Source organism: Callithrix jacchus, chromosome 17 (assembly GCF_049354715.1).
Source record: "Callithrix jacchus isolate 240 chromosome 17, calJac240_pri, whole genome shotgun sequence".
In the NCBI taxonomy this organism is placed as follows: Eukaryota; Metazoa; Chordata; class Mammalia; order Primates; family Cebidae; genus Callithrix; species Callithrix jacchus.
This window is the reverse complement of record NC_133518.1, coordinates 55,063,205-55,090,747: the sequence shown is the minus strand read 5'-3', so window position 1 is coordinate 55,090,747 and position 27,543 is coordinate 55,063,205. Positions and strand designations below refer to the sequence as shown.

At 39.9% G+C, this 27,543-nt stretch overlaps 1 protein-coding gene and 1 non-coding gene across 14 annotated transcripts in view; both read right to left on the bottom strand.

Moving 5' to 3' along the window:
• Window positions 1-27,543, bottom strand: part of OXNAD1 (oxidoreductase NAD binding domain containing 1) — a 73,949-nt gene that overhangs the window by 20,513 nt on the left and 25,893 nt on the right. For 4 of the 13 annotated variants that reach the window (XM_054246947.2, XM_008983875.5, XM_008983874.5 and 1 more), the window contains exons 6-9: window positions 22,739-22,880; window positions 15,556-15,798; window positions 14,702-14,810; window positions 13,852-14,034 (exon numbers count right to left, since the gene is read on the bottom strand). In XM_054246947.2, the coding sequence (XP_054102922.2) occupies window positions 13,880-14,034; window positions 14,702-14,810; window positions 15,556-15,798; window positions 22,739-22,880 (649 nt within the window). In that variant the 3' untranslated portion in view covers window positions 13,852-13,879. Of the gene's footprint in view, window positions 1-653; window positions 3,300-4,210; window positions 6,635-8,201; window positions 12,795-13,459; window positions 14,035-14,701; window positions 14,811-15,555; window positions 15,799-22,738; window positions 22,881-27,543 lie in introns of those variants that run through there. The other 9 variants (XM_008983873.5, XM_078354321.1, XM_008983870.5 and 6 more) reach the window with 7 other exon arrangements.
• LOC118149004 (U6 spliceosomal RNA) lies at window positions 7,876-7,979 on the bottom strand. Its single transcript, XR_004736180.2, has one exon. It is a non-coding gene; the product is annotated as a U6 spliceosomal RNA (small nuclear RNA).

Below are 27,543 nucleotides of genomic sequence, written 5' to 3'. Positions count from 1 at the left end.
ACATTTAAGGTTAATATTGTTATGTGTGAATCTGATCCTGCCACTCTGATGCTAAATGGTTATTTTACCCATTAGTTTATGCAGTTTCTTCATAGTATCAATGGTCTTTACAATTCGGAATGTTTTTGCAGTTGCTGGTACTGGTTGTTCTTTTCCATGTTTAATGCTTCCCTCTATAAAGAATTTTATTTCTCCTTCACTTATGAAGCTCAATTTTGCTGGATATGAAATTATGGGTTGAAAATTCTTTTAAGGATGCTGACTATCGGCCCCCACTCTCTTCTGGCTTGTAGGGTTTCTGCCGAGAAATCCACTGTGAGTCTGATGGGCTTCACTTTTCAGTAACCCAATCTTTCTCTCTGGCTGCCCTTAGCAATTTTCCTTCATTTCAACCCTGGTGAATCTGATGATTATGTGTCTTGGGGTTGCTCTTCTTGAGGAATATCTTTGTGGTGGTCTCTTTATTTCCTGAATTTGACTATTGATTGGCCTGCCTTGCTAGTTTGGGGACATTCTCCTGGATAATATCCTTAAGAGTGTTTTCCGACTTGTTTTCAATCTCCCTGTCACTTTCAGGTATACCAATCAAACATAGATTTGGTCTTTTCACTTAATCCCGTATTTCTTGGAGGCTTTGTTCATTTCTTTTCACATTTTTTCTCTAATCTTGCCTTCTTGCTTTATTTCACTGAGTTGATGTTAAATTTCCGACATCCTTTCTTCTGCTTGATCAACTCTGCTATTGAAACTTGCATATGCTTCATGAAGTTCTCGTGCTGTGTTTTTCAGTTCCATCAAGTCGTTTATGTTCTTCTCCAGACTAGTTATTCTAGTTAGCATTTTGTTAACATATTCTAGTTCGTCTATCCTTGTTTCACGATTCTTAGCTTCCTTGCACTGAGTTAGAACATGCTCCTTTAGCTCGGAGAATTTTGTTATTACCCACCTTCTGAAGCCTGCTTCTGTTCAATTTGTCACACTCATTCTCCATCCAGTTTTGTTCCCTTGCTGGTGAGGAGTTGTGATCCCTTGGAGAAGAGGCATTCTAGTTTTTGGAGACTTCATCCTTTTTGCACTGGTTTCTTCCCATCTCTGTGGATTTATCTACCTTTGGTCTTTGAAGTTGGTGTCCTTTGGATGGGGTCTCTATGTGGACGTCCTTTCTGTTGATGTTGAAACAGGCCCCTCTGCTGCAGGTCTACTGGAGTTTGCTGGAGGTCCACTCCAGGCCCTCCTTGCCTGGGAATCACCTGCAGGGGCTGCAGAACAACAAAGATTGCTGCCTGTTCCTACCTCTGGTAGCTTGGTTCCAGAAGGGTACCTGCCAGATGCTAGCCAGAGCTCTCCTGTATGAGGTGTCTCCCAGTCAGGATACATGGGTTTCAGGGAGTCACTTGAGGAGGCAGTCTTTCCCTTATCAGAGCTCAAGGGCTGTGCTGGGAGATCCACTGCTCCCTTCAGAGCTGCCAGTCAGGGAGGTTTAAGTCTGCTAAAACATCCTTTTCCCAGGTGCTCTGTCCCAGGAAGGTGGGGGCCTTATTTATAAGTCCATGACAGTCTGCTGCCTTTTTTCAGAGATGCCCTGCCCAGCAAAAAGGGAGTCTAGTAACAGTCTCCCTGCAGAGGCCTTGTGGAACTGCTGTGGGCTCTGCCCAGTTGCTGTGTAAACTTCCTGGTGACTTTGTTTACACAGGCAAGGTTAACTACCCAAGCCTTAGCAATGGTGGATGCCCCTCTCCCTACCAAGCTGGCCTGTCCTAGGTTGAACTTAGACTGCTGTGCTGGCTGCAATAATTTCAAGCCAGTGGATCTTAGCTTGCTGGTTTTCATGGAGGTAGGACCCGCTGGGCCAGATCATTTGGCTCCCTGGCTTCAGCCCCCTTTTTCAGGGGCATGAGCGGTTCTGTCTTGCTGGCATTCCAGGCACCACTAGGACATGAGGGAAAAAAAAAAAACTGCTGTGGCTAAAACAGCTGCCTAGTTTTGTGCTAGAAACCCCAGGTGCTGGTGGTGTAGGCCCCAGAGAGAATCTCTTGGGCTGCGGGTTGTAAAGACCATGGGAAATACACAGCATTTGAGTCAGAGTGTCAGTGTGTCAGGAAAGGTCCCTAATGGCTTCCCCTGGCTAGGAGAGGGAGTTCTGTGGTCCCTTGTGCTTGCCAGGTGAAGCAATGCCCCACCCTGCTTCGGCTTGCCCTCCTTGGGCTACACCCACTGTCTAACCAGTCCTAATGAGATGAACCTGGTACCTCAGTTGGAAATGCTGAGATCACTCGCCTTCTGTGTTGCTCTCGCTGGGAACTGCACACTGGAGCTGTTCCTATTCGGCCATCTTGGCAGAAATCACTCTTGGCATATATCTTAAAGGATCATGACTTAAAAAATATATGCTAGTCAACAAGCCAGGACAAAAACACCACTCTCAACTTTGAAAAGCAAACAGTTCCAGGCTGGAGGGCCTTACATTGCTCAGCTTTGGGCACATTTTTCAATTAATTGACATTTATGTTGGCTGTATTTGCTATGGGGAAAGGTGGTAATAACTAATTTGAATTCCTCAAGAGTTTGGGCCTAGTGTCAAGCTAATTCCTGAAGGTCTTGTTTTTTTCTCCCTTGCTTCTCTACACCTTGTTAATTCTGGCAAAAATCGGTCTACAGTGGAGGGTGTTAAGTTACTGGCAGCTTGAAATCACTGAGGAAGCCATAAAACATCTGATGCCTGGGGCACACCCACAGAGCTTGTGAATGAATGGTCCAGGAAGTGGCATGGGCATTGGGATTTTTAAAAGCTCCTGGAGGATTCTAAGGTGCAGCTAAGGTTGAGTACCATTGACCACAGGGTCTCTGTGAATTGAAACACAGCTTCTTCCTTGTGAAATAAAATGCTTTGTACAAGTGGTAAATAATCAAGGCCCTAAAATCCACTATCAACATCCTGCATGTACATTTCAAATAGAGGCATTCCTGAAGGAAATGTTAGTCTCCTGTGATTGCCAGTAGGGTAAAAGGCCATCATTTGCATTGACCAGGTCCCAGGGACAGTAAAAGCCACAAAGACATATAGTGTTTGGCATAAGGAAGCTTGTGCACTTGGCAGTTAAGTCTGTGAGGCTGCAGCTATCACAGTGGGTTTGCAAGGGAGTCCTTCCAACCCATTGTGATCAAGTAGTAATCAGGTGATTGAACTGAGACAGTCCTCTGATGCTGTGGCTGAATCCAGATTCTTTCACTAGGAAGCTGTTTTCAACCTCTTCACCTCCAAAAGCTCAGGAGAGGGTAGTGGGTGAAGTTTCGCACCACTGGCAGGGCAATGAGGGGAAGGAGAAGAATTCTTATCAAATCTGCTTAAAGAAATACAGGTGCATTGCTCTCAAGTGCATACAGTTACAAGGTCAAAATACTGACATACAGTAAGGCTAAGGAAACCTTTGTTGATGAAGTAGTAACACTGTTTTGGGCTTGGTATAGTGGAAAAACCCAGCTGAGCTTTGGAACAGACAGCTGGTGAGGATGCTAACTAGACATAGTCTACATGTGTAACCTCAAGTTAATTTCTTCACAGCTCTGAGCATCAATCTCCTCAAGTGTGAAATGGCACTCACCTCTTTGGATTTTTGTAAAGATTAATAAGATGTGAATAAAGTGCTTGGTCCACAGTAAGCATTCTGTGGGTAGCAGTTAATCTTAATGCTGATAGGTAATCAATGTGGTAGAGACTGTCGGTGCTCACCCAATATCCTCTACTCGCTAGCCCCTCTTACAGTTTTGGGCCACGAGACTGGTTCTGGCAATGAGACAGAAGCAGGTATGATGAAAGCTTCAGGGACTCGCAGCCCTTCATCTCCAACACCCCTGGCATAGTTCAAGATGGACCATGAGACTAGGTGTGGTGGCTGATGCCTATAGTCCCAGCAGTTTGGGAAGCCAAGGCAGGAGGATCGCTTGAGCTCAGGAGTTCAAGACCAGCCTGGGCAACATAGCAAGAACTTTCTCTACAAAAAATAAAACCAGGTGGGTGTGGTGGTACATGTACCAGCTACTTGGGAGGCTAAGGTGAGAGAATTACTTGAACCCAAGAGGTTGAGGCTGCAGTGAGCTCTAGTCACACCACTGTACTCCAGCCTGGACAAGAGAACAAGATCCTGTCTCAAAAAAAGAAAAGATGGATCTTGACATGGGCATGAAAGAAACCTCTGCTAGGGTGAGCCAGTGAGATTCTGAGATTTATTGGTTACTAAAGCGTAGTATATCCCATCTTAACAGAAATATTGTAATAATATTTATAAAGTTTTAAAAATTATTTATCAGCAGTTTATAAGTTACAAAAAAGTAAACATTAGTCAAATGCCTGTCTGAATTTTCAGATCTCCAGATTGACAATGCTTTACTGGCGTTGCTGATGCTTGAGAGCAGCTTCCAAAAACATTAGCAAGAGGCATTCTAATTTATTTCTTATGAAGCATATTTTATCGGTACTCTTAACATATTCATCATGGCCCTCTCTAAATCACAAAAATCTTTCAGAAATAGCTCTCAGGTGTAAGCAGTGCTTATTAGTAGGAATACGTTGACCCAAAACTCATGACTCATGCAACCCACTCTAGCTGAGCTCCTAGCCAGCACAGGAGCACTGTGCTGCAGGGAGCACACAGTCAGGCTCTGTCCTGCTAAGGCTCACAGCCTAGGACTGAAGATCAAATCCTAAAAGGAGCGGCAAGAGGCGGGAACGCTGAGGATGACCAGGTGTGTGGCCAGAAGCAGCTCAGCATTGACTCCCAGTCGTTGCCACAGGTCCTGTTTCCAACAGCCCTACTGGAAGTGCTGGAGGCCAACTGCGTGAGTAGTGCGGGGTGGGCCCCTGGTACTTAGTACTCTGCCTACAGTATGACCCACCAAAACCACTGATGCAGCTTCCCAGGAGAGCCTGGGTTTCCTGTACCTGGTTCTTAGTTTAGTACAGGGAAGTGTGTGGACATGAGATCTAAGGACAAGACCCAACAAGCCTTTGGCTGGGTTTCTGAGGTAGCTGTTGCCCGAAAATGAAGCAAAGTGATGTTCACCACAGGTTCCTGTTGATAACAATCATTGCAGTGGCCAGACTAAGAAAATGAACCCTGGCTGCAGACAACTGGCTCGTGCTTGCTTCCCCAGCCCTTGCAAAACCATTGCATTTCCCTCTAGCAAAGGAAGCTAGGCTACAGGAGAGACCTGTGCATTCAAGTGGGCATGGGGGGGATCAAGTAATTTGCTATAAAGCTACACATTTTAAAATTCCTACACACTGTGCTAGGTGCTGAGAAGACAGCAACGCAGAAGGGCCTCGTGAACCATGGTAAGGATTCTGGTTCTTGTTGTAAGGGTTAATAGGAGGCCACTGATCAGTTTTAAGCAGAGAAATGCTTAAAAGATTTGCATTTTTAAAAACATTTTTCTGGCTGCTGAATGAGGAAATGTAGGGGTTCCCCGAGAGGGTGCAGAGGCCAATACTTTAGTCCAGATGGGGGCTGCTGGCTTGCATCTTAGCAAAGAAAGGTACAAATTTGAGAGTGACTTAGGAGCAAAACTGACTGGATTTTGCAAATGACTGGGGAGTGAGGGAGGTATTGAAGCTACCAACCCCGTCCTTATCAAAGGCATTTCCTCAGTCATAAATACTCCAGTGATACAGCCTGGAACTTTTCTAGAATCTCTTGCATGGATTCATTTTCAGAGCTTGAGTGATGCAATCATCAGACAAAGTCACTAAAAGTGAACTCTTTATACCTTTCTTAAGACCCAAAGAGGCCAGGCGCGGTGGCTCACACCTGTAATCCCAGCACTCTAGGAGGCAGAGGCAAGTGGATCAGGAGGTCAAGAGCCTGGCCAAAATGGTGAAACCGTGTCTCTACTAAGTATACAAAAATTAGCTGGGCCTGGTGGCAGGTGCCTGTAATCCCAGCTACTCGGGAGGTTGAGGCAGGAGAACTGCTTGAACCCGGGAGGCAGAGGTTGAAGTGAGCAGAGATCACTCCACTGCACTCCAGCCTGGGTGAAAGAACTAGACTCCATCTCAAGGCAAAAAAAAAAAAAAAAAAAAAAACCCAAAGAACTATATCTTTCTTTTTGGGAGGGTGGGAGTTGTGTGGCAACAGAAAGCAGCAGCTGTTGGGGGGGTGCCACCGTACACATGTGGGAGTACAAAGGGAACTGTCTTGGGTCTGATGGGCAGAGTGGCAGTTCTGCCCCCTAATGATTCCTTACAGTAATGCTGGCAATTCCAGTAAAGGGCTGAGCCAAGAATTGGTGGAGAACGACCCTGGCTGTCAACTGTAGGGACCAGGTCTTGAAGAAAGAGTAAAAATATTCATTCATCCAAAGACCGTTTTAAAAACATGACCCCATGTTGCTGACTGGTGAAAGAAAAGTTTTGCATCCTTTAACATAGTAAAACTTATACTTGTATATTTAACTATGTTGCTCACTAGTCATTACGTTCAGTTTGGATTTGGATTTTCCTGTGACCTATAGTTAATACAAAGGCTTAAAGATGGGAAGAAATATATTTCACTTATCAGAGTGAGCATGAAAATACCTCCTGTAACAGACCTCTGAGTTCACAAACCTTCAGTCCTGGGTACCTCCTTTCTTGCTGATTCTTCAATAGAAAAAAAAAAAAAAGAATCACCTTAGGAGAAAGAACAAGTAGCAAACTTAACAGTTTCTAGATCCATAAAATGGCTAAGTTAATAACTGTCTAAAACACTTCCTTTTTATGAACTTGGTGAACTATCAATCCAGTCCCTGTCTCAGTCAAGTGCACCTTAAGCCCCAATGAGCAAATGTCAGTTTTACTTCTTACTAATGATAATTCCACTATTTCTCTTGAGCCCTAACTCCAGAATTTAATCAGCAGTATAGTCTAAAAGCCCTCTGTATCAAACCAAACTTCTCCCTTGGCTTCAGTCCAAGACAGTGTCATCTTCTATCAATCCCAGAGATACAAACAACCATCATTTCAAGAATCAATCAAATATTTGCAGACAGTTAAGATACTTCTTAGACATCTCTCAGTACAGTCAACCTAAATCTCTAAGGCCCATTTTCCTATCATGAAATTATAGAACGGTAAAGCTGAAAGGAATTTTAAATTGCATAGTCCTATCCACAGCAACAGATCAGAAAAGCAGCATACAGAGAGAGGTAAAATGAGTCCCACAGGCAGCAACTTGTAGAATGGGCATGATTTAGGTCTCTTGAAGTCTGGTGCCATGTTCCTCCCACCCACACCACACAGCCAACCAATCTGCCTCATTTTTTGTTTCTTCTCTCTGGGCTCCTATAGTCTCTAAGGCAGACAGGATTTTTGGAGTTTTACTCTATAGAAGCATCAGAAGAAAATCCAAAGGAAAAGACCAAATCATATACACATAACCAAAGTTTTTTTGTTTTTTTGGTTTTTTTTTTGAGACGGAGTTTCGCTCGTTACCCAGGCTGGAGTGCAATGGTGCGATCTCGGCTCACCGCAACCTCCACCTCCTGGGTTCAGGCAATTCTCCTGCCTCAGCCTCCTGAGTAGCTGGGATTACAGGCATGTGCCACTGTGCCCAGCTATTTTTTTTGTATTTTTAGTAGAGACGGGGTTTCACCATGTTGACCAGGATGGTCTCGATCTTTTGACCTCATGATCCACCCGCCTCAGCCTCCCAAAGTGCTGGGATTACAGGCGTGAGCCACCGCGCCCAGCCCCAAAGTTATGTGTATATGATTACACATAACTTTGAAACTGGTATAAGTTACAACAAACAATTAAGGAACTGGTAACAGACTGGAAATATATATATATATATATATATGTAATATACATAACAAAGGATTAGCACTCATTCTATTTTTTTTTTAAATATGAAATGCTTCATGAATTTGCATGCCATCCTTGTGCTGGGGCCATGTTAATCATCTCTGTATTGTTCCAATTTTAGGGTTATAAATCAGTAAGACATCAAAATGGATATAAAACAGTAATATACCATTCAGAAAAACAGAAATGAGGATGGCTAAAATACCTTAGGAAAAAAATGGTATGGAACAATCAGAAAATTATTTTTTAAAAGTCACCTTTCATCTTACTGATTGGGGGAAAAAATACCTAAAGACTGAGACTATCTGATGTTGGCCAGAAATGGGCACTTTCATACCCTATTAGACCATAAACTGATCAAGCATTTTATACGGTAACTTGGCAATACTAGTCAATTTTTTATTCAGAAATGGCACTTCTAGCAGTTTTACAAAAATATGTGCAAAAAATTATACAAACAAGTGTACTGCTATATTGCTTATAATAGTCAAAAACTGCAAACAATCTAATGTCCATCACGGAGAAATGGTTAAGTATAATATGGTATATACCAAGAATCTGAAGTGTGGTAAAAGAATGAGATCTTTAAGTACACACAGTTGTATATGTATACAAGGTTAATATACCATAAAATGTCTACAAGGATACCCAGCAAGTTCTTTATACAGAGGTTCCTTCTAGGCGAGGAAATGGATGGGGAAGAAAGAACTTCAGCATTTTAATCTATATACTTTAATATTTGTGGTCATATTTGTTAGGTAATTAATTTTAAAAAAAGGAAGAGAGAAAATCTTGTTATGCTCAAATATAGCAAAATGGAACATGGGGATGAGCTGGAAGGGGCCAGTTTAGGCTGATGTGCTCCTGCAGGTTTTACGAATTCAAAACAGACCAGATCAAGATGGCTGCTCAACAACTATAAAAGTTTGGATTCCTGAGCAGAAAACATTTTAAAATACATGCCTTGATTTTATAGCAGGTTAGGAGATATCTACATGTCATCACCAAACTGATAGCTTATTGTATGTTAAGAAAGAGTAATATTAAAAACCAGACATCTTACTGTTTTCTCTGAGTACAATATACTTCTTTTGGGTTATGAAATGAAATAATAATGGCTCTCAGGTTAAATTATCAGATCATCTGCAATAACCAGGAATGAAAGAAATTGCTATTTTCCATTCAGAAAGAAAACAAAATTCTCAGTAGGAGAGACATGATCTTGGATCATTTGACAATCATTGCATGCACGCATGTGTGTGTGCTTTAAGTCCAGTATAACAATCCTCCCGAGTCTCCAGAGCATGGGTGCAGCCTTTCCCACTCCCCTACCCCTGGGTCCCTAGAATCCATCACTCCTTTGACTCACCCAGTCATCTATTTGCTATAGCTTCTCTTTCAGTGATAGGTGCAAAAAAACATTTTCCCCAGAGCATTCAGACTTTCAATTTTGTTAAAATGTTCTCAATGTATAACAGTTATTTCCAGAAGATATCTTCTATCACTCTTAGACTCATTTAAAAAAAAAAAAGGTTTCCCCAAAGTATTTAACTTGCTAAGATAACCTTTGTCTTATACTTTCCTATCTTCAATGTCTAGCTCAGTGACTGCACATAGTATATGCTCAATAAACGGCAGTTAATACCTCATCCTCTAGAAAAAGGTATCACTTCCCTGAGTCCCACTGAATGACTCTGTCATGGTTTCTCATACAATCAGGCTGTTATTTCACTCATATTAAAAAAGGAAACTGTGCTTTAGCTAATAGTACTGGACCAACTTAGCTGCACTGTTGATTTCCCGGTTTGATAAATACACCATAGTTGCATTAAACATTTGGGGAAGCTGGATGAAGGATACAGAGGAACCCTGTCTTTGCAACTCTTCTGTAAATCTAAAATTATTTCGAAACAAAAGTTTAAAAAATAAAACAACTCCATGAGCTCAATAAATGTTCTCGACCCTACTTCACTTTTCAGCTACCATTCCATCTTTTTCTTCTCTTTATAGTAAATCTTTATTACGTATATCCATTTTAATTTTCCTCTGAATTGCTTCTAAACCTACTTCAATGTTTTCTCTCCCACCATCCATCTTATAAAGATCACCAATGACCATCCAGTTGCCAAATCAATGGCTACTCAATGATCTCTCATCAGAACTCATCTTTCCTGTCCTATCAGCAGCATGACACAGCTAGCCGATCCATCCTCTATGAAACACTTTCTTCATGAGGCTTCTTAACACCACACTCTATTAGAGCACTTTTTGCACCTATTAAGAGCTCCAAACCTCATCAACCATCATGACTTAATGTGAACCACTGTGACACAGCCGGGGTGACCTAAAACAAGCTGAACATAAAAAAAAAAAAAAAAAAAAATGACTGCAATGGATGAAAACAATCAAATGTATAAAAAGTCATGCATTCAGAATGAGACTTTAAGGCACCAACTCATAGTATTGCTAATTGATAAATAAAAGGAAAGAAATCAAGCATCGATCCTGCCTTTTCTTTACAGACTCATTTCAGGAGAATCAAAGCTGATGAAGGAAAGTTCTATATGGAAGAATAACACAAATAAATAATTAATCCGTAATGAAAAAATAGCTATCAGCAACAATCAACGGCTGCTAAAACAATTAGGTGAAAGTTTGATGAAGACCTTTACATTGGATGGATCAGGCTGACAAATGCTGAAACCACTGATCCATCTTAACAGCATTAAAAGTGGGACAGACATTATATGCCTAGTATGATACAGTAGGATGTACATCACTTTATAATATAGGCTTGCAAAAACAATCTTGAATCTGAATATAAATGAGTTCTAGATCTAATTGCTAGTTTACATGAAACACAGAGGAGAGCGAATCAAGCAATACCCCGAGGATACAGTAGGCCAGGTTCAAAATGTGGGAAAGCCTACAGAACAAATGAGTCAGTTTTTTTAACAAATGAATCATGGGGGAGAAAGTGTCCATACATATGCATAGAGGGTGTAGGGAGTGTGCCATTGTTTAAAATAAACTTAAAAGACATTAACCAAATGTAATATTCAGACTTTTGAGGTTATGAGGAAACACAACACAGAAGGGTCTTAGATGATATTAAGTAATCACTGTCACTTGTGTTAGGTATAATGATGACGCTATGGTTGTGCTAAGGTGATGTAGCTGTTAGAGATAAATACCGAAGAATTTACAGGTGACACGATATAATTGCTAGGCTTTGCTTTAAAACACACCAGCAAGACCACCACCACAAAGCAGCTGAGGGCTGACAAAAAGAAGAGAATACTGATAGTCATGGAAGCTGGGTGGTGGATGCAGGAGAAGTCATTTTACTATCTCTACTTCGTCGTATGTTTGAAAAAAATAAAAATAAAAAAATAAAATTTGAGAAAGATACAAATATCAGACTAACCTAGTCTCTTCAGTAGGCTGTGAAAGGGTCTCATGTCGAAAGTCAAAAGAAGAAACATTATTTCAAACTCACAGAACCAGAGGATCCTTAAGAAGTCACTTTAATCCAGCTCATCAACTCTGAGCAGGCCCTTTCACCCATAAAACAAATATTTATGAAGTATCTATTTTGTGCCTGGCACAGCAGTAAACAAAACAGATGCGCACGCCCAAATGAAGGTTTCAAGTTAGTGGACCACATTTAAGGCATCCAGCCTCTTGAAATCCTTTCTGAATAAGACAAGGAATAGCAAATTAATAATGACGACACACTCATGCAGTGTTCTGCTAAGCACTTTCCATGTATGATCACCTTCAATCCCCGTAAAAGCCCAATCAGGTAGGTACATAGGTAGGTAGCAGTTTCATCTCCCTTTTACATGCAGTTGTAAGTAATTTTAAACGAGGCAAAGAGCAGTTAAGTGACTTGCTCAAGGTCATCTACCTAGTAAGTAGTATAGGTGAGATTTGAACCCAGGCATCTGGCTCAAGAGCTTTCCAGCCCATACTCTAAGCCACCACACTATGAATTCCAAGGCACTCTGGCTGTAGTTAGCTCAATTTAAGTACCAAGAAGATCTGTACAGATCCCACAGGCAAGACCAGGACACTGTCGGCCAGACCAGAAAATGCTGTTCAACACTTAGCACCAGAATGATGGCACTGAAAGGATGAACATTCCAGGCAAAGGCAACCTGGCCCATCTTAGCAATTCTGTCGACACTCAGTCAGCAGCAGGGTGGCAGGCAGAGTTGGAATCTCCAGGACAGGTGACCCTTGCTCTCTGACAACAGCAGGCACACAGTTAGCCATGGTGCTGGTTGAACCGAGGCAGTGGGCAACTCCTCCCTATCCTCTCATCCCCTGCAGCATTGAGATGCTCACCTTGCACCTCCACTCTTGATGCAGACAGGCCTGGGTTAGGCACTTTCCCATACCTTTAGGTCTCCTGCCCCACAGACTGCCTCCACCAGTTGGTGGAAGTGCCCCTTCACAGTCCCGCATCCCTGCATCTCATCATGCTCCTATGTCCTCAGCCTGGGCACTTTGGGGCCAATCAGTAAGTCAGGGCTCCTTGTAGTGGCCCAGAGCTTCACATATTCCCTTCACCTCTGAGATACTGAGGACCATTTCCTTGAATGGATTATGACATTCCCATCAGGTCAATGGCTGCTCCCTTCTTCCCCAAATTTTCAAATGTGGGATCAAAATAGTTAACAAATGATCTCTGCTTAAAACCTGACAAAACTCAAAACTGGGCAGAAGCTGCAGTCATCTTCAGGTCCCATGAATTATATGTGTTAAAGCCCAGAAGTCCCTGGGAGGCCTGCCACAACAAAACTCAGAAAGGCTAACCTGTCTTCTCTTACCAGCTCCAGAACAGAATCTCAACTGGAGCTCCTAGGTTTCCAGCACTCCCCCGTCGTTCCCAGGCTCCCTTCGCCCTCCTGTGGTCTCCATGCAGGTAACCTTGGGCCCAAGACTACTTGTCCTAAAAGGAATGGCCTGGCTTCAGTCAGGATTTCTTTTGGATTTTTAAAAATCTAAACAAAGAACTACAATCTGCTTTCTAGCAGTTTCATCAGAACAGCTTTGGGATAAGCCTCCACCATTCTTTCTATCCACTCTGGGAAACTGCCTCCCAATCTCAGGCTTAGCAAGGAGTTAAAACATTAGTTGGTTTCTTTCAGTCATTCACTAAATATGTGTTAAGGACCTGCGGGTGCCAAGAACAACTCTGACAAATGAGTGAAATAAAAAGTAGAAAACCAGGATTTAGAAACAGCTCTCTACCCCCTAAACAATGCTAAGCACATTTCCATAGCCAGCCAGCCCAAGCACCGAAGGCAGATTCAACATGGAACACATCACCAATGCCTTTGTCGCAAGCAAAAAGCTGCCTCCTACAGCGTTAAGGCAGACAGCCAAGACAGAAAGGGTTGCATTTGAGAAGAAACTAACAATTAGCCAGGATACACACTTAGGATATCCATTAACAAAAAAGCAAATATCCTGGATATTTAACTCCCTAAAGCAGTTTTCCTAACATTTTCCATGTCCAAACTTAACTTTGATGGTCCAAATAAGATTGTAGGCCATGGTACAGTAAACAAAGGCATTCACTAAAAAGAATTTTCAAAGTAAAATTATTAAGAATGTATTTAAATTACGATTTTATTAAACATAAGATATATAGATGGCTGTCAAATAATTTAAAGCTAGCCCACATTTTACACTGAAAAATCACATTTTCCTATGATTAAACCTAAGTGTATATCACTTTCTTACCTAAAGACAAAAGAAAAATCTATATTGACCTATCATGAGACAATTAAATCATTGTTAATAAAGGAAAATCAGTATAGTAAAAAATAGCTTTATCAGTGAGGTCTCTGCAAAAAGTTTATCATTTAAGTCGGTCATCTGGCTTAATTATTATCCAGCTGGTCACTACATTTATAGCCTTAAAAAATAAGACAACTCACGCAGCAATAAAAAAAAAATGAATCATGCCACAAAGAACAGGAGATCTCCTGAGCAGATCTCACCTCTTTATGTTCTGTCTTTATCTGCCTCCTACCACCACTTCTCAAAGTTAATGTGTTCTTTAGGTACATGGTTGTTTTCCAGTTGCTTGGAGAAGAAGTCTGTCATTGGAGGTGGGCCACAAATATAGAACAAAGTCTCTTTGGAAATATGATCTCTTATCTCCTTCTCTGTTATTCTTCCTTCTACCAAAAAAACAGAATAAACACCAAATTAAGCCAGACATGGTTGTATTAGCAGATGAGGAAGGACTAACCACAATTCAGCCACAGTGTTTATTTGCTATAACTCAAGCTCAGTGAGGCTCTTCTTAAGCCATTCGCAGGACGGCTCGTGTCGGCATCTGGGGCCAGACCCAAGCAGGGTGTATCTCCACGCTTCCTAAACATAAGCAAGCAAAGTGTGAAGCTCATCGTAATGCACTCTGCAGAAAGGGCCAGCTAGCTTACTTGTCTTTGATAGAGAGACAAAACTGCCTACAGCGACGGAAGTAAATGTTATATAAAAATCCTTTCAGAGGAAATCATGAGTTGTTTAAATGACCATTAATGGCAAATGGAATCAATTCAGCCAAATCTGGAATATAAATTCTTCGTAGGTATACTACAGTAATGATGCAAAGGCGTCTTAAAAGTGTGAAAAATACACTTTTAACATAGGTAATAGGAAACATGCATATAATGAGTAAATCCAACTAAATATCTCTTTATTTTTCCATGATGAATCATCTCAATTCCCCAGATAGTGACATTCCCAGCCAGCAATTTCCAACAATAAAGCATCTATGCTCAACAAACTGGTGTGTCCATCAAATAATTGCACAGATAGTCAAAATATCTTTAGGGGACTCACCCGTGATGTATGGCTTGAGTTCTGCACTGATTTGTGTAGTCTGTTTTGTAACATACAAACTGCATGCAATCTTCTCAGGAAATTCATTTACTAAATCAAGGATATTTTTCTGGAATGTCAAACATATTTGGTCACACTACAATTTTAAAAAATCAAAACAGATGTGCACAACCATTGATGCCGAACCTCAACTCCCATTCTGCACACGTCTGCCACTCCTGCTCTCTACTTAGAGAGATATTGTTTGCAGCCTAGCAGGCCAGAGCATTCAGACTACAGAGGGCTATTTGGCTTTAATTGAAATCTGAATATGCTAACAAGCATATTACCAACTCTCCGGGAGTTTTTTCTTTTTCCTTTTTCTCAAGCATTGGCAATTAAGCAGCAGTTTCACTGACCACAGTTGTGTCTTTTAACTGTTTCTGTTCTTTTGTTCATTCCTGCAGCTGCAAAGCAATCCCCAGTGAAAGCTTTCTCCATCAAATGCACTTAGTTTAAACAGATGCAACTGAGGGTTTCATTTACCCAGCTGGGTCCACACTGTGTAAGTCTTACCTACTCCTGTGATACATCAGTCCACTGCAGGTCTCCTGACTGGAATCTCAGGACCCTTGTGACTTTTCTGTTCATCTAACCTCCAGATTCCATCCCACCAAAACCCACCCTTTGCTGTCACTTAACTGGTAGTTTTACTTGTCTTGGGTAAAGGTGTGTTGGTTAGTTCTCATTTGAGCATGATTAAACGTTGCCAAGCCTTTTGTTTGAACCTTTGCAGAGAAAACAGAATCTAGAGAAAAAACTTCTGTGAACAATTAATACACAAGTCTGCTTATAGCAAGCTATTCCTCCTATACCTTAAACAGGAGTTCACTGGTATTTTTTGCACTGTAGAATAGTTTGATTGTTCCTATCTCATATCCATGTTCTTTGTTTGCCTGCTCTCTGAGGAGATCTGCTGCATGCCGCAGGATGGAAAGCAGAGGGTTAATTCCGACTCCTCCTGCAATCAACACGAGGTTTCTAGAGGCTTCCGCAGGCTGAGGGTCAAAGAAGAACTCTCCACCCACTCTCACAGCCACTTCAGAGTCGAGTGTACACTAAGGTAGGAAAGAAAAGATCCTTTAGCCTTTTGTAGCGCAGGTCTTAAACCAAATGTTCTACTTTAATAAAACTGGGTCTACCTCCTATATTATCAGTATTTAGGATTATTTTTATAGCTTGCTCCCAATTTTCCCAAGGCCCTGTGAATTGATTCCACTTGCTCATTTTATAGGCCATAAGCTGATCCACCTTCGTAATCCATACTGAAGAGCCATTCCAATATTGAGAAAAGGAGATGTGCTTCACTGATTTTACCATTTGTTAACTTCTAAGGTGATGAATTGGATTGAGGAAAGAGGCAATGGACTCAAAGGCAGGGGACAGCTCTGAAGTATGGGTCTCCTTTATCTGAGTCGTGCTTCTGTGTTCTGACCAAAGCTGAGAGAAACACGATGTGGCAAATGTCACTATACTGCCTGCCCAGGTTCATCAAGGCTGAAAAATGTGAGCACTGGGGCTCCCTCTTGAGCCTCAGTAGGACACAGCCAGACCAGCTCTGCAGGCTTAGACCAGCCCTGCAGTACCATTCCGTGTTGTTCCCTTCTCCCTAGAGAAACAAGAACAGGCAGCCAGAGGCTTCAGACTATGGAGTATCACATATATCTATCTAGATAAAGCAGCTACTATTTGGTGAGGTCACTTATGCCCATAATGCCATTAGAGTTGAATGTACTTGTTTCTCAGTGGGGGTGCTACTGCTTCTGATGAAGGTGTTTGGAAAACTTGTGATGACATTTTTTATCATCACAATGATCTGGGGACTCCAACTGGCATTTAGAGGCCAGGGTCAGAGATGCTAGAGATCCTACAAAGTTAGTGGTTTCCCAGAGCTGGCTCCTACTAAGCTCGTGGTTAAATGTACGGGAATTTTGTAAGAAAGTTTCTACTGGTAGTTTGAAATCAGCTATTGTGGGAGTATTTACAATACAGAAATCAGCAAATGATACAACTCAGGGCTTTTTAAGTTTAGATAGCTGGTTTGTCAGCACACCATTATCTACAATGCATAAGACTGTCCTGTACAATGACTCCTGAATGACCCAAAAGACATTCTTACAGGTGAAAACTGGTTTACAATGATCTGAAACTAGACCCTAACTCATTTTTACAAATAAACACAATGTAAATTGCACTTTGTTGTGTTCAGAATGTTACCAAGCATATTCACTGTTCTGGAAAACCACATTCCAGTGACATGTGTCGCCCACACAACACACCTTTCTCACTACATCTGTAGACAGTGTATTCATGGTGATCCTATGCTCAGGAACAGCCATTCAACTACTTCATTCTGTTTTCCAGTTAGATCTGCCTAGACATTTACATGTTAGTATTCTTTATGAATCACTTTCTTGTACTTCTCCTTTGTATTACAGTTAGAGAATTATGTTATTTAAAAAAATCTATGGGTACATTACATTAACTAGGACTTTTTTTTTAAATTTCAGGACAGTTCTAGAAAGGGCATTGGATCTCACAAAGTTGGTAACCCCTTGTTTGGGAAAGAAAAAAAAAAAAAACACTGATCCAGGAGTCAAAAGACTGAACTTTTTTTTTTTTTTTTTTGAGACAGAGTTTTGCTCTTGTTACCCTGGCTGGAGTGCGATGGCACGATCTCGGCTCACCGCAACCTCTGACTCCTGGGTTCAGGCAATTCTCCTTCCTCAGCCTCCCAAGTAGCTGGGATTACAGGCACGCGCCACCATGCCCAGCTAATTTTTTTATATTTTAGTAGAGACGGGGTTTCACCATGTTGATCAGATGGTCTCGATCTCTTGACCTCGTGATCCACCCACCTCGGCCTCCCAAAGTGCTGGAATTACAGGCTTGAGACACCGCGCCCGGCCAAGACTGAATTTTAATCATGGCCCCTATGAAATCCAGTAAATCCTTTATGTTCTCTGAGCCTCTGCTGCCACCCCTAGAAAATAGGTATAAGCACACCCCACCTCACAGGGTTGGTGTGAACATCAACTGACTCACAATGGGGAGAAGCTCACTAGTATCTGGCTCTATATAAGAAGGTATTTTGGACATTGCAGCTGTCACAAAAGAAAAAGTGCTGGCGATGGCAGCTTCATTCTTCCCTGTCACTAAAAAACAGATTCCAGGAATAAAGAAACTTATATTAAGAGCATAGGTTTCTCCCATTACATGTTCCTAGCATAAATCAACTAAATGAATGCCCTCCGAAGAAGTAATAACATATCGCATGCTTTTGAGAACCAAAGCCTTAGCTTTCACACCATGGCACCTTGCATGGCAGGTGAGCAGTAAGTACTTTTGGACATGAATTTAATATGGGCTCTACAATTTAAAGATCAGTTAAACTTAGAGAATATCTTAAAAAATGAAAATTATTTGAATTCACAAAATGTCCTTTTTGGTAAAGAACTGTTAAATGAATGGACACCCTTTCTCTCAGGGGAAAAAAATGTCTGAACCTAACTACTTTAAATATGCAGGAGATTTTTACATGAATGGTGATAAGTGGGTTTTCATTTTGACAAAAGAAATTAGCAGCAAGGGAGCATTCAGTTAGGAATAACTAAAATCTAGGAACTGCTACAGTGGCTACCACGGTGCTTTAAAATATTCTTTCAAGTCTCAAAAATAGAATTTAAGATACAGGAGGCTCTGCCTAATGATGACAATGAATTTCATCTCCTATATCCTCCTTTCCTCCCTCTCTTGCTTGCCTGTGCAGTTCTCTCTTTATCTATAAGAATCAGAGTGAAAGGGACTGAAATAATTTTCTTCAATGACCATCTTTGGCATGCTTAGTAATGACAACAAAAGAAAGCCTCTAAGTTATTGTTTTTAGAAAACGGAGTATTTTCAACTCTAAAGTTGGCAAGAAAATGTGCCCCAGGGAAAGATAATACTCAAGAAGCCTGTCTTATTCTTAATGACAAAATAATCTGCAGTAGGTTTATCTTCCAATTTGCTAGCATCTGGAAAGAATCAAAAGCCACCTTTGTCTTTTTGATCAATAAAAACTGCCAGGGTAACATGAACACAAGACTCAATGTACTGTATACTATAATATGTAAGTGAGTAAAACGACATTACCTTCAATTACACAGCAATGTATCTAATTTTGGTATAGATTTTCTACTTGTGAAATAAACAACCTTTCCACAGCAACTGGAGCTGAGCACACAATAGCTGTCTAGAACCCTTTACTCTGCCAAGAGCTTGAGCCAAAGCAGATTTTTAAAAAAGGAAACATTTATGGCACTTTATTCCCTGTCTCAATGGTGCAGCCTGCTGCCACCTAGACATTCACGTGCCTCCACTGTCCACTCTGATGGCTTAATAAGACAAATCCTCAGGAGGAAAAGAGCCACCTGAAAATGGGTCCAAGAAAAATCTGACTTCATAAAGGCCGTTTGCAACTCCCACTGGGCAGACTAGAGCAGGCACTACAATTAGGATGTGCATTCAGGCAACACCACTTTGAGATTTTCTACAGCCTGTAAGAATAAGTTCCTTCACTGAAATGCCAATGAGGCATGAAACCAAGCAGGACACTGTGGACCCGGACCAGGCCAGGTCGCATGGGAGGCTAAGGATAATAAGGAGGATGGGGAGATGTTCATGGCACTAGGAGCTGGGATGGCTATGCTTATTTCAACTCTGAGCAAGGGGCATGTGGACACCTTGTTGATCTCACCCCAGCAATGTATTTTAGCACCTCTAGGAGCAGCCTAGAGACATTAATGAGTGGAAAATCCACAGAGAATCCAAAAAGGAATGAGGCAGCTGAGGCCACACTGAAAGAGAGACTCAGGAGGCTGCAGGGTAAAAATGTGACAGCATACATTTACGACGGAAATGCCCACACCGGCATCTGGGGGTTATCCTGAACAGACACAACTTGACGTGTAAACCACAAGAATACACTTTGTTGCTCCTGCAGATTTTTTAAAAATTATTTTTAAAATCCCCTTAACAGACATCTTTTTCTTTTGGTATATGGTTCTATGAATTTTAACACACATATAGATCTGGGTAACAACCATCAAAATCAAAACACATACTAGTTCCATCACCCCCTGAAAATATTCCCCTGTGCTATCCCTTTATGCTCCTGCCTTTCCAGTCACACCAACCCCAGTCAACCACTGATTTGTTTCCTATCTTATATCTTTGTCTTCCAGAATGTGAAAAAAATGGGATTATACTGTATGTAACCTTTTGGGATTGTCTTCTTGTACTCAACAGAATGCCTCTGAGATTTGCCCACAAGACTGTGTGCATCAATAATTCATCCCTTTAATAGCAGTCCCTTGTATGAATGTATCACAGGTTATCCATTCACCTGCTGAGGGACATCTGGGTTGTTTCTAATGGTTTTTAATAATTATGAGAACTGCTACAAATATTCATGTTATGCTTTTATGTGAGCATAGCCTTCATTTCTCTAAGGCACTCAGAAGTGGTAGTGCTGGGTCATATGTAAATGTATGTTTAACTTTATACAAAACTGCTAATAAGCTTTTCAGATTGGCTGTACTATTGTGCATTCCCACTAGCAATATAAGCAATATATGAGAGTTCCAGTTGCTCCACGTCCTTATCAATGCTTAGAATTGTCAGTATTTTTAATTTTAGACACTGGACTAGGGCTGTAGTGGTATTCCACCACATAAGGTTTTAATTTACATTTCCTTCAAGGTTAATGATGTCTGAACACCTTTTCATTGCTTATTTGCAATGAAAATAAGGATATCCTTTTTTAGTGAAGTGTCTATTCAATCCTTTGCCCATTAAAAAAAACCATGTTACTTGTGTTTTGTTGACTGTTTAGATCTTTTTATATATTCTAGATTCAAGTCCTGTGTTAGATATTTTATTTGTAAATATTTTCTCCCAGTCTATAGCTTGTTTTTCAGTTGTGTTAAATGTCTTTTGTAGAGTTTTAATTCTGACCATGTCCTATCGTCAACCTTTTCTCTGATGGATCTTGCTTGTGGCACTGTGTTTAAGAACTTTTTACCTACTCTCAAGTTCCAAATATCTCCTGTTTTCTTCTAGAACTTTTACAGTACCATGTTTTATATTTAGATCTACAACCCATTGTGAGTTAATTCTGAATATAAAGTATGAGGTTTAGGTTGAAGGCTTTCTGTTTTTTGCATATAGATGCAAAATTGTTCCAGAACTATTTGTTGAAAAGACTATCCTTTCGCCATTCAATTTTTCCAATGAATCTAGCAACTCCGTCAAAAATAAAATGACTGTATAGGTGTCATTCTATGTCTGAACTCTTTATTCTGTTATATTATTTGATGTGTTTCTCCTTTCACCAATACCATACTGTTTTGAATGCTGCAGTTTAAAGTTGACTAATGTGATTCTTCTCACTTTATTCTTCTTTTCCAAAATTGTTTTAGCTATCCTAGGTCCTTTTTTGTTCCATATAAATTTTAAAATCACTTTGTCCATATTTATAAAAGGAATCCTGTTGAGATTTTTATTAGTGTTATGTTACATCTATATATAAATTTAAGGAGAACTGACTTCTGTACTGTGTTGAGTTTTCCAATCTATGAACACAGTATATCTATTTACTTATGTCTTCTTTGATTTCTTTCATGAGACTAAAATGAACTGTGCTTTTTTTTTTGGACCAACTATTTGTAAGAGGGTTCTATATTGGGGGACGGGCCAGAGAGTATCCTCTAAGCTAGCTGGTTTTTCCAATGTAAAAGTTCTCTTCAGCCACTACAGGACATATTAGTTCCTATAAACATGGTCTGTGTCATTTTTCATGTGCCTTCCCTCCTAACTGAACCTTGCTGCGTCCGGGTGGAACTTCTGCAGCCACAAAACTCAACTCTGTTTCTACATACCCTTTTGCAGACAATAGCTTTAAGTCCCACCCCACTCCCTCATGTATTTTTGTTGGTGCTCTAGGAGATCTGCTCCTCTTGGCCTGTCTCCTCTACTTATTTTCATGTGGCTCCTACATAAACACAATGATTTTCTGCAACCTTTAAAAATATACTAGAGTGTGTTTCCAAAACACAATGATTTTCTGCAACCTTTAAAAATATACTAGAGTGTGTTGCTGAAAATAGTTTTTGTTTTCTTTTTCCTTTGTTGATTCCCAATGATTTCCAGGAAACAGGAAAATGCTGCTTTTGAAGCCATATTTGTACTGGTATGTGTGTTTGGTAAAGAAGGTAAGAAAATGCCTGGGATGGGATAGAGGTTGTTGGTAAATATAGAAGACATTCTAGTAATGAAGTGGAAGCAAAAGGAAAAGGAAAAGGATAGAAAAGGCAAAAAGTGACAAGGATAGAAGGGTCAAAAACGAAGACAACAAGTAACTGATCTGTTCTGAGCGCATGCTTTGTTACCAGAGTTCTAGTAGGTAATGACAGGCAGCTTCTGTAGGATTGTATTAAGCCCCGTGGTGAAGTATGAGTTATTAACAGCAGTCAAATTGGATTCTCTCTCAGAATCCCAAGTGAAGAGCTTTCCAGAGACTGAAATGGAGAGGCAATGGCACCGTGGATTTAGCTGTGCTCATCTCTGGGAAGAAGCAGTACTATGTAATCAGACAGTCTCCCCTCCAAATGACAGAATAATAATTTAATTCCCTTTATTTAGGATGGTTAGGACCAAATAATCTGATTTATAGATTTACCATTTACATGACACAGAGAGCCAATTTTTTATAACTTGCATAAAATATAAAATATTTTAATTCTAAAGCAGTATTAAACTGTTTGGTGACCCACAAAATATTTCCAGATCCCAAAGCCTCTGGCTCATACTTAATGCACGTTTCTTAGACGCTCTTTGTGGGCATGTATCCTTTTACTCAAGCCCAGGTTACCTAGGTGAATCGAGTGACCTTAACACAAATTTTGTGGGTGCCAGAGATTTCCCAGATCATCCAGTTTAAACAGGCAGTTTGCTTACCTTATTGTGAACCCAGAGGGCAGGAGGGTGGTTCGTATATTTCACTGCCAATTCTATCATTCTCTCTTGTTCTAGCAGTCTGGGACTGGAGCATATTGAAAACCCACCAACCACAGAGACTCCTGGAATAAAGAAATCAACCCTAAAAGGAAAAACCAAATAAATAATTATTGCTTAAGCAATTTTAAAAATTGGTAAGTTAAACAAAATTAGCAAACCTTTGCTAGACTATGAAAAAAAGAAAAATTACTAAAATCAAGAATAAAAGAGGAGACATCATCAAAAAGCTTACAGAAAGAAAAATTATAAAAGAATTCCATGAACAACTATATGCCAAAAAAATAAGCTAACTTACATGAAATGCAAACATTCTTAAAATGACATAAACTACCAAATCTGACTTAAGAAGAAAGAAAATCTTAGCGTACTCATAACAAGTTAAAGGACTGAGTTAATTTTAAAACCTCCCACAAAGAAAAGCTCAGGTCCAGGCCAGGTGTGGTGGATCATGCCTGTCCCAGCACTTTGGGAGGCCAAGGTAGGTGGATCATCTGAGATCAGGAGTTCAAGACCAGCCTGACCAACATGGTGAAACCCCATCTCTACTAAAAAAAAAAAAAAAAATTAGCCAAGTATGGGGGTGCATGCCTGTAATCCCAGTTATGTGGGAGGCTGAGGCAGGAGAATCACTTGAACCCAGGAGGCAGAAGTTGCAGTGAGCTGAGATTGTGCCACTGCACTCCAGCCTGGTCAACAAGAGCAAAACCCCATCTCAAAAACATAACAAACAAACAAACAAAAGGCAGGCTCAGGTCCAAATGACATCCTGGTAAGAACTAAAAATTAATACCAATCTTTCAAAATATCTTCCAAAAACAGAAGAGAACAATTCCCAACTAATTTTATGAGGCCAGCAGTATTACCCTCATACCAAAGCCAGACAAAGACATCGACAGAAAACTACAGACCAATATCCCTTCTGAATATAGATAGAAAAATTCCAGGAATACAGGATTGGTTTAATATAGGAAAATAAATCAATACAATACACCATTCAGCAGACTAAATGACAAAACCAACATGATTATCTCAATAGAGGAAGAAAAGATGACAAAAGCTGACACTTTTCCTAACAAAAATAACAGATTGTGAATAATTGGGAACTTTCTCAACCTGATAAAGGGCATCTACAAAAGACCCACAGCTAACATCCTACTTAATGGTGAAAGGCTGAAAGTTTACCTCCAAGATAAATAAGACAAGGATGTCTACTTTTACCACTCCAACTTAACATTGTACTAAAGGCTCTAGCCAAGATAAGTAAACAAGAAATAAAATAAAAGGCATTCAGATTGCAGAGGTAGAGCTGCAGATGGTATGCTGTCATATATAAAAAATACTAAGTATATATGACAGCCATCACAAAACAAAAAATACTAAAAAATACTAAAAATACTAAAATAACATATATAAAAAATACTAAAGTATATATGACAGCCATCACAAAACAAAAAATACTAAAAAGATATTAGAACTAATAATTTCTAATATGTTTGCAGGATACAAGATCAACAGACAAAAATCAACTGTATTTCTATACACTAGCAATGAACAATCCAAATATGAAATTTAGAAAACCAATTACACATACAATAGCATAAAAAAGAATAAAATAATTGGGAATAAATTCAACAAAATAAGTGTAAGACTTACACAACAAAAACTAGAAAACACCACTGGAAAAAAAAATTGAAGATCTTAAGTAAATAGAAGCAGATCCCATGTTCATGACATAGAAGACTTAATATTGCTAAGAGGACAATACTCCTCAAATTAATCCACAGAGTCAATGCAATACCTACTAAAACTACAGGTGGTTTCACTGTAGAAACTGACAAGTGGATCATAAAATTTTATGGAAATTTGAGGAACCCAGAATCATTAAAACAATCCTGAAAAAGAAGTATACATTTGCAGGACTAACGCCTGATTTCAAAAGTTACTAGAAAGTTACAGTAATGAAGACACTGATGTAGATCAATGGAAAAGAATGGAATGTCCAGAAATAAAGCCTTAAATTCACAGTGAATTGATTTTTGACAAGGGTGCCAAGCCAATTAAATGGCAAAAGAACAGTCTACTCAACAGTGGCACTAAGAGAACTGAACACCCACATACAAAAGAATGAATTTGGACCCCTATCTCACAACATATACAGAAATTAAGTCAAAATGGAGCAGAGACTTAAATGTAAGAGCTAAAATTATAAACTCTTACAAGAAAACACAGGAGTAAAACTTCATGGAAATGGCTTCTTAGATATGATCTCAAACCTAAAAGGTCAGAGAAAAAAAAACAGAGAAACTAGATTTCATCAATATTAAAAACTTTGTGCTACAAATGTTAACATCAATAAAGGGCGCAGTGGCTCATGCCTGTACAAATCCCAGCACTTTGGGAGGCCGAGATGGGCAGATCACCTGAGGTCAGGAGTTTGAGACCAGTTTGGCCAACATGGTAAAACCCCGACTCTACTAAAAATACAAAACTTAGCTGGGCATGATGGCACGCGCACCTGTAGTCCCAGCTACTCGGGAGGCTGAGGTGGGAGAATCACTAGAACCTGGGAGGCAGAAGTAGCAGTGAGCCGAAATTGCACCACTGCTCTCCAGCCTGGGCAACAGAATGAGACTCCGTCTCAAAAAAAAAAACAAAAAGAAAGAAAGCTTAGAAGACAATCTACAGAATGGGAAAAAATATTTTTAAATAATGTATCTATTAATATTAAGGTACTTGTATTCAGATTACAAAAGGAACTCTTATAACTCAGTAATAAAGAGACAACCAAATAAAAAACGGGCAAAACACTCTTCATTAACATTTCTTCAAAGAAGATATATAAATGGTTAATGAGCACATGAAGAGATGTTCAACATCAACAGTCATTAGGGCAATGTAAGTCAAAATCATAATGAGCTGCCACTTCAAATCCACCTGGATGTTTATAATCAAAGAGACAAATAATAGTGTGAGTGAGTTCTGGAGAAACTGGAACACTTACACACTGCTGGTGTGAATGTAAACTGGCACAGCCCCTCTAGAAAACTATTTGGTAGTACCTGAAAATGTTAAACAGAGTTAGCCTATGACCCAACAATTACACACCCAGGTTTAGACCCAAGGTAAGTGAAATTATATGTCCACTCAAAAACTTGTACGTGAATGTTCATGGCAGCATTATTCACAAAGGCCCCAAAGTGGAAAACAATCTAAATGTCCATCAGCTGATAAAGATATAAACACAATGTGGTATATCCAAACAATGGAATGAAAGTACTGATACAAGCTACATCATAGATGTATGTTGAGGCTACAACCCTGAAATCATGTTAAGTGAAAGAAGCCAGTCAGAAAAAGACCACACACTGTATTATATGATTCCACTGATATAAAATGTCCATAATAGACGAATCCATAGAGACAAAATAGATTAGTGGTCATCTAAGCTGGGCAGGAGGATGGGGTATGAATAATCTTACAGAGTTTCTTTCTGAGATGATAAAAATGTTCTAAATGTGACTGTGCTGATGGCTGCACAACTCTCTTAATGTACTAAAACCTCTGAACTGTACCCTCTAAATGTTTGAATTTTATATAAATATATCTCAATCTAACAGTTTTTTCAAGTTTTAAAAAGTATGAAAAAGGGGCAAGAAAAGTAACAAAAACTCTCCCACTAGCATTTGGCAAACTTAATAGGGCTGATACAGCCTCTGAGCTACACAAGTCTCATGTTTGCTTCTTTTCTTCTAACCACATCCTATCGTCTAGAGCTCCTGGATTTCAAGCTTTCAATAATTCTATGCCACAGAAACCCTTTGTTGGTGAGGATTCTAGCAATAAACCTGGTCACATACCAAGAAAAATTTATTAGGACATAAAACTACAAAAAATTCTCATCCCCATACCTGGGAAACATAAACATCCAATCTAGGTGTTTCACAGCCATTACAAAACAAAAAATACCATCATTCCCCAGTTGCTTACTCACACATAGGCTTAAAAGAAAAGCACAAGATGTTCTCTGATTTGATCTATGAACTTAAAAAAAAAATCCTCCTCCAATCTATGGCCTTACATTTCCAGTCATTTATTATGGTCTTTAAAAACTAGTTCTGGATTGGAAGTGCTCCCAAAAAGGTCTTTAGTCAACGTTAACCTATTTTCACTTGACTTTTTTCCATGAATACTTGAACTTTCGTTTCACCTCAGACAAGATAAAAATTTAAAAGACTATCGTTAGCATTTGTTAACACAGTTGCTATATGTTGTCATAGAGGAGGTATATAAAATCTCCATTATTTCCATGTTTACAAAATAAATACATTAATGAGCTACTTTTGCTGCTTCATCTCCTGAACTACAGTGCCCTCTGCTGCTCAATGCTGATGAAGACCATTCTCTCAGTTGAATGAAAGGGAACCCTCTTTCTTCTCTAGTAACTTTGGAGAAAGGACTCCTTCATTTAAAAAAAAAAAAAGGAAGAATTTAAGTTATATAAAAACATCTGAATGGATTTAAGAAAATATGCACAATACATATTTCATAAACATCTGCTCAAGAAAGAACTAAACTTTAAACACACACCTTTAAAAATGTCCTTTGTAGGATGAGCCTTCTTGGAGCCATGAGTTACAGCTCTTACTATATACTCAATGAGTGAGTGTATGCAGAGGGAGCCTAGGCATGCAGTGAAGCAGTGGATGTCCACATCCAACTACGACACACCAGGCAGCTGGGTCCTG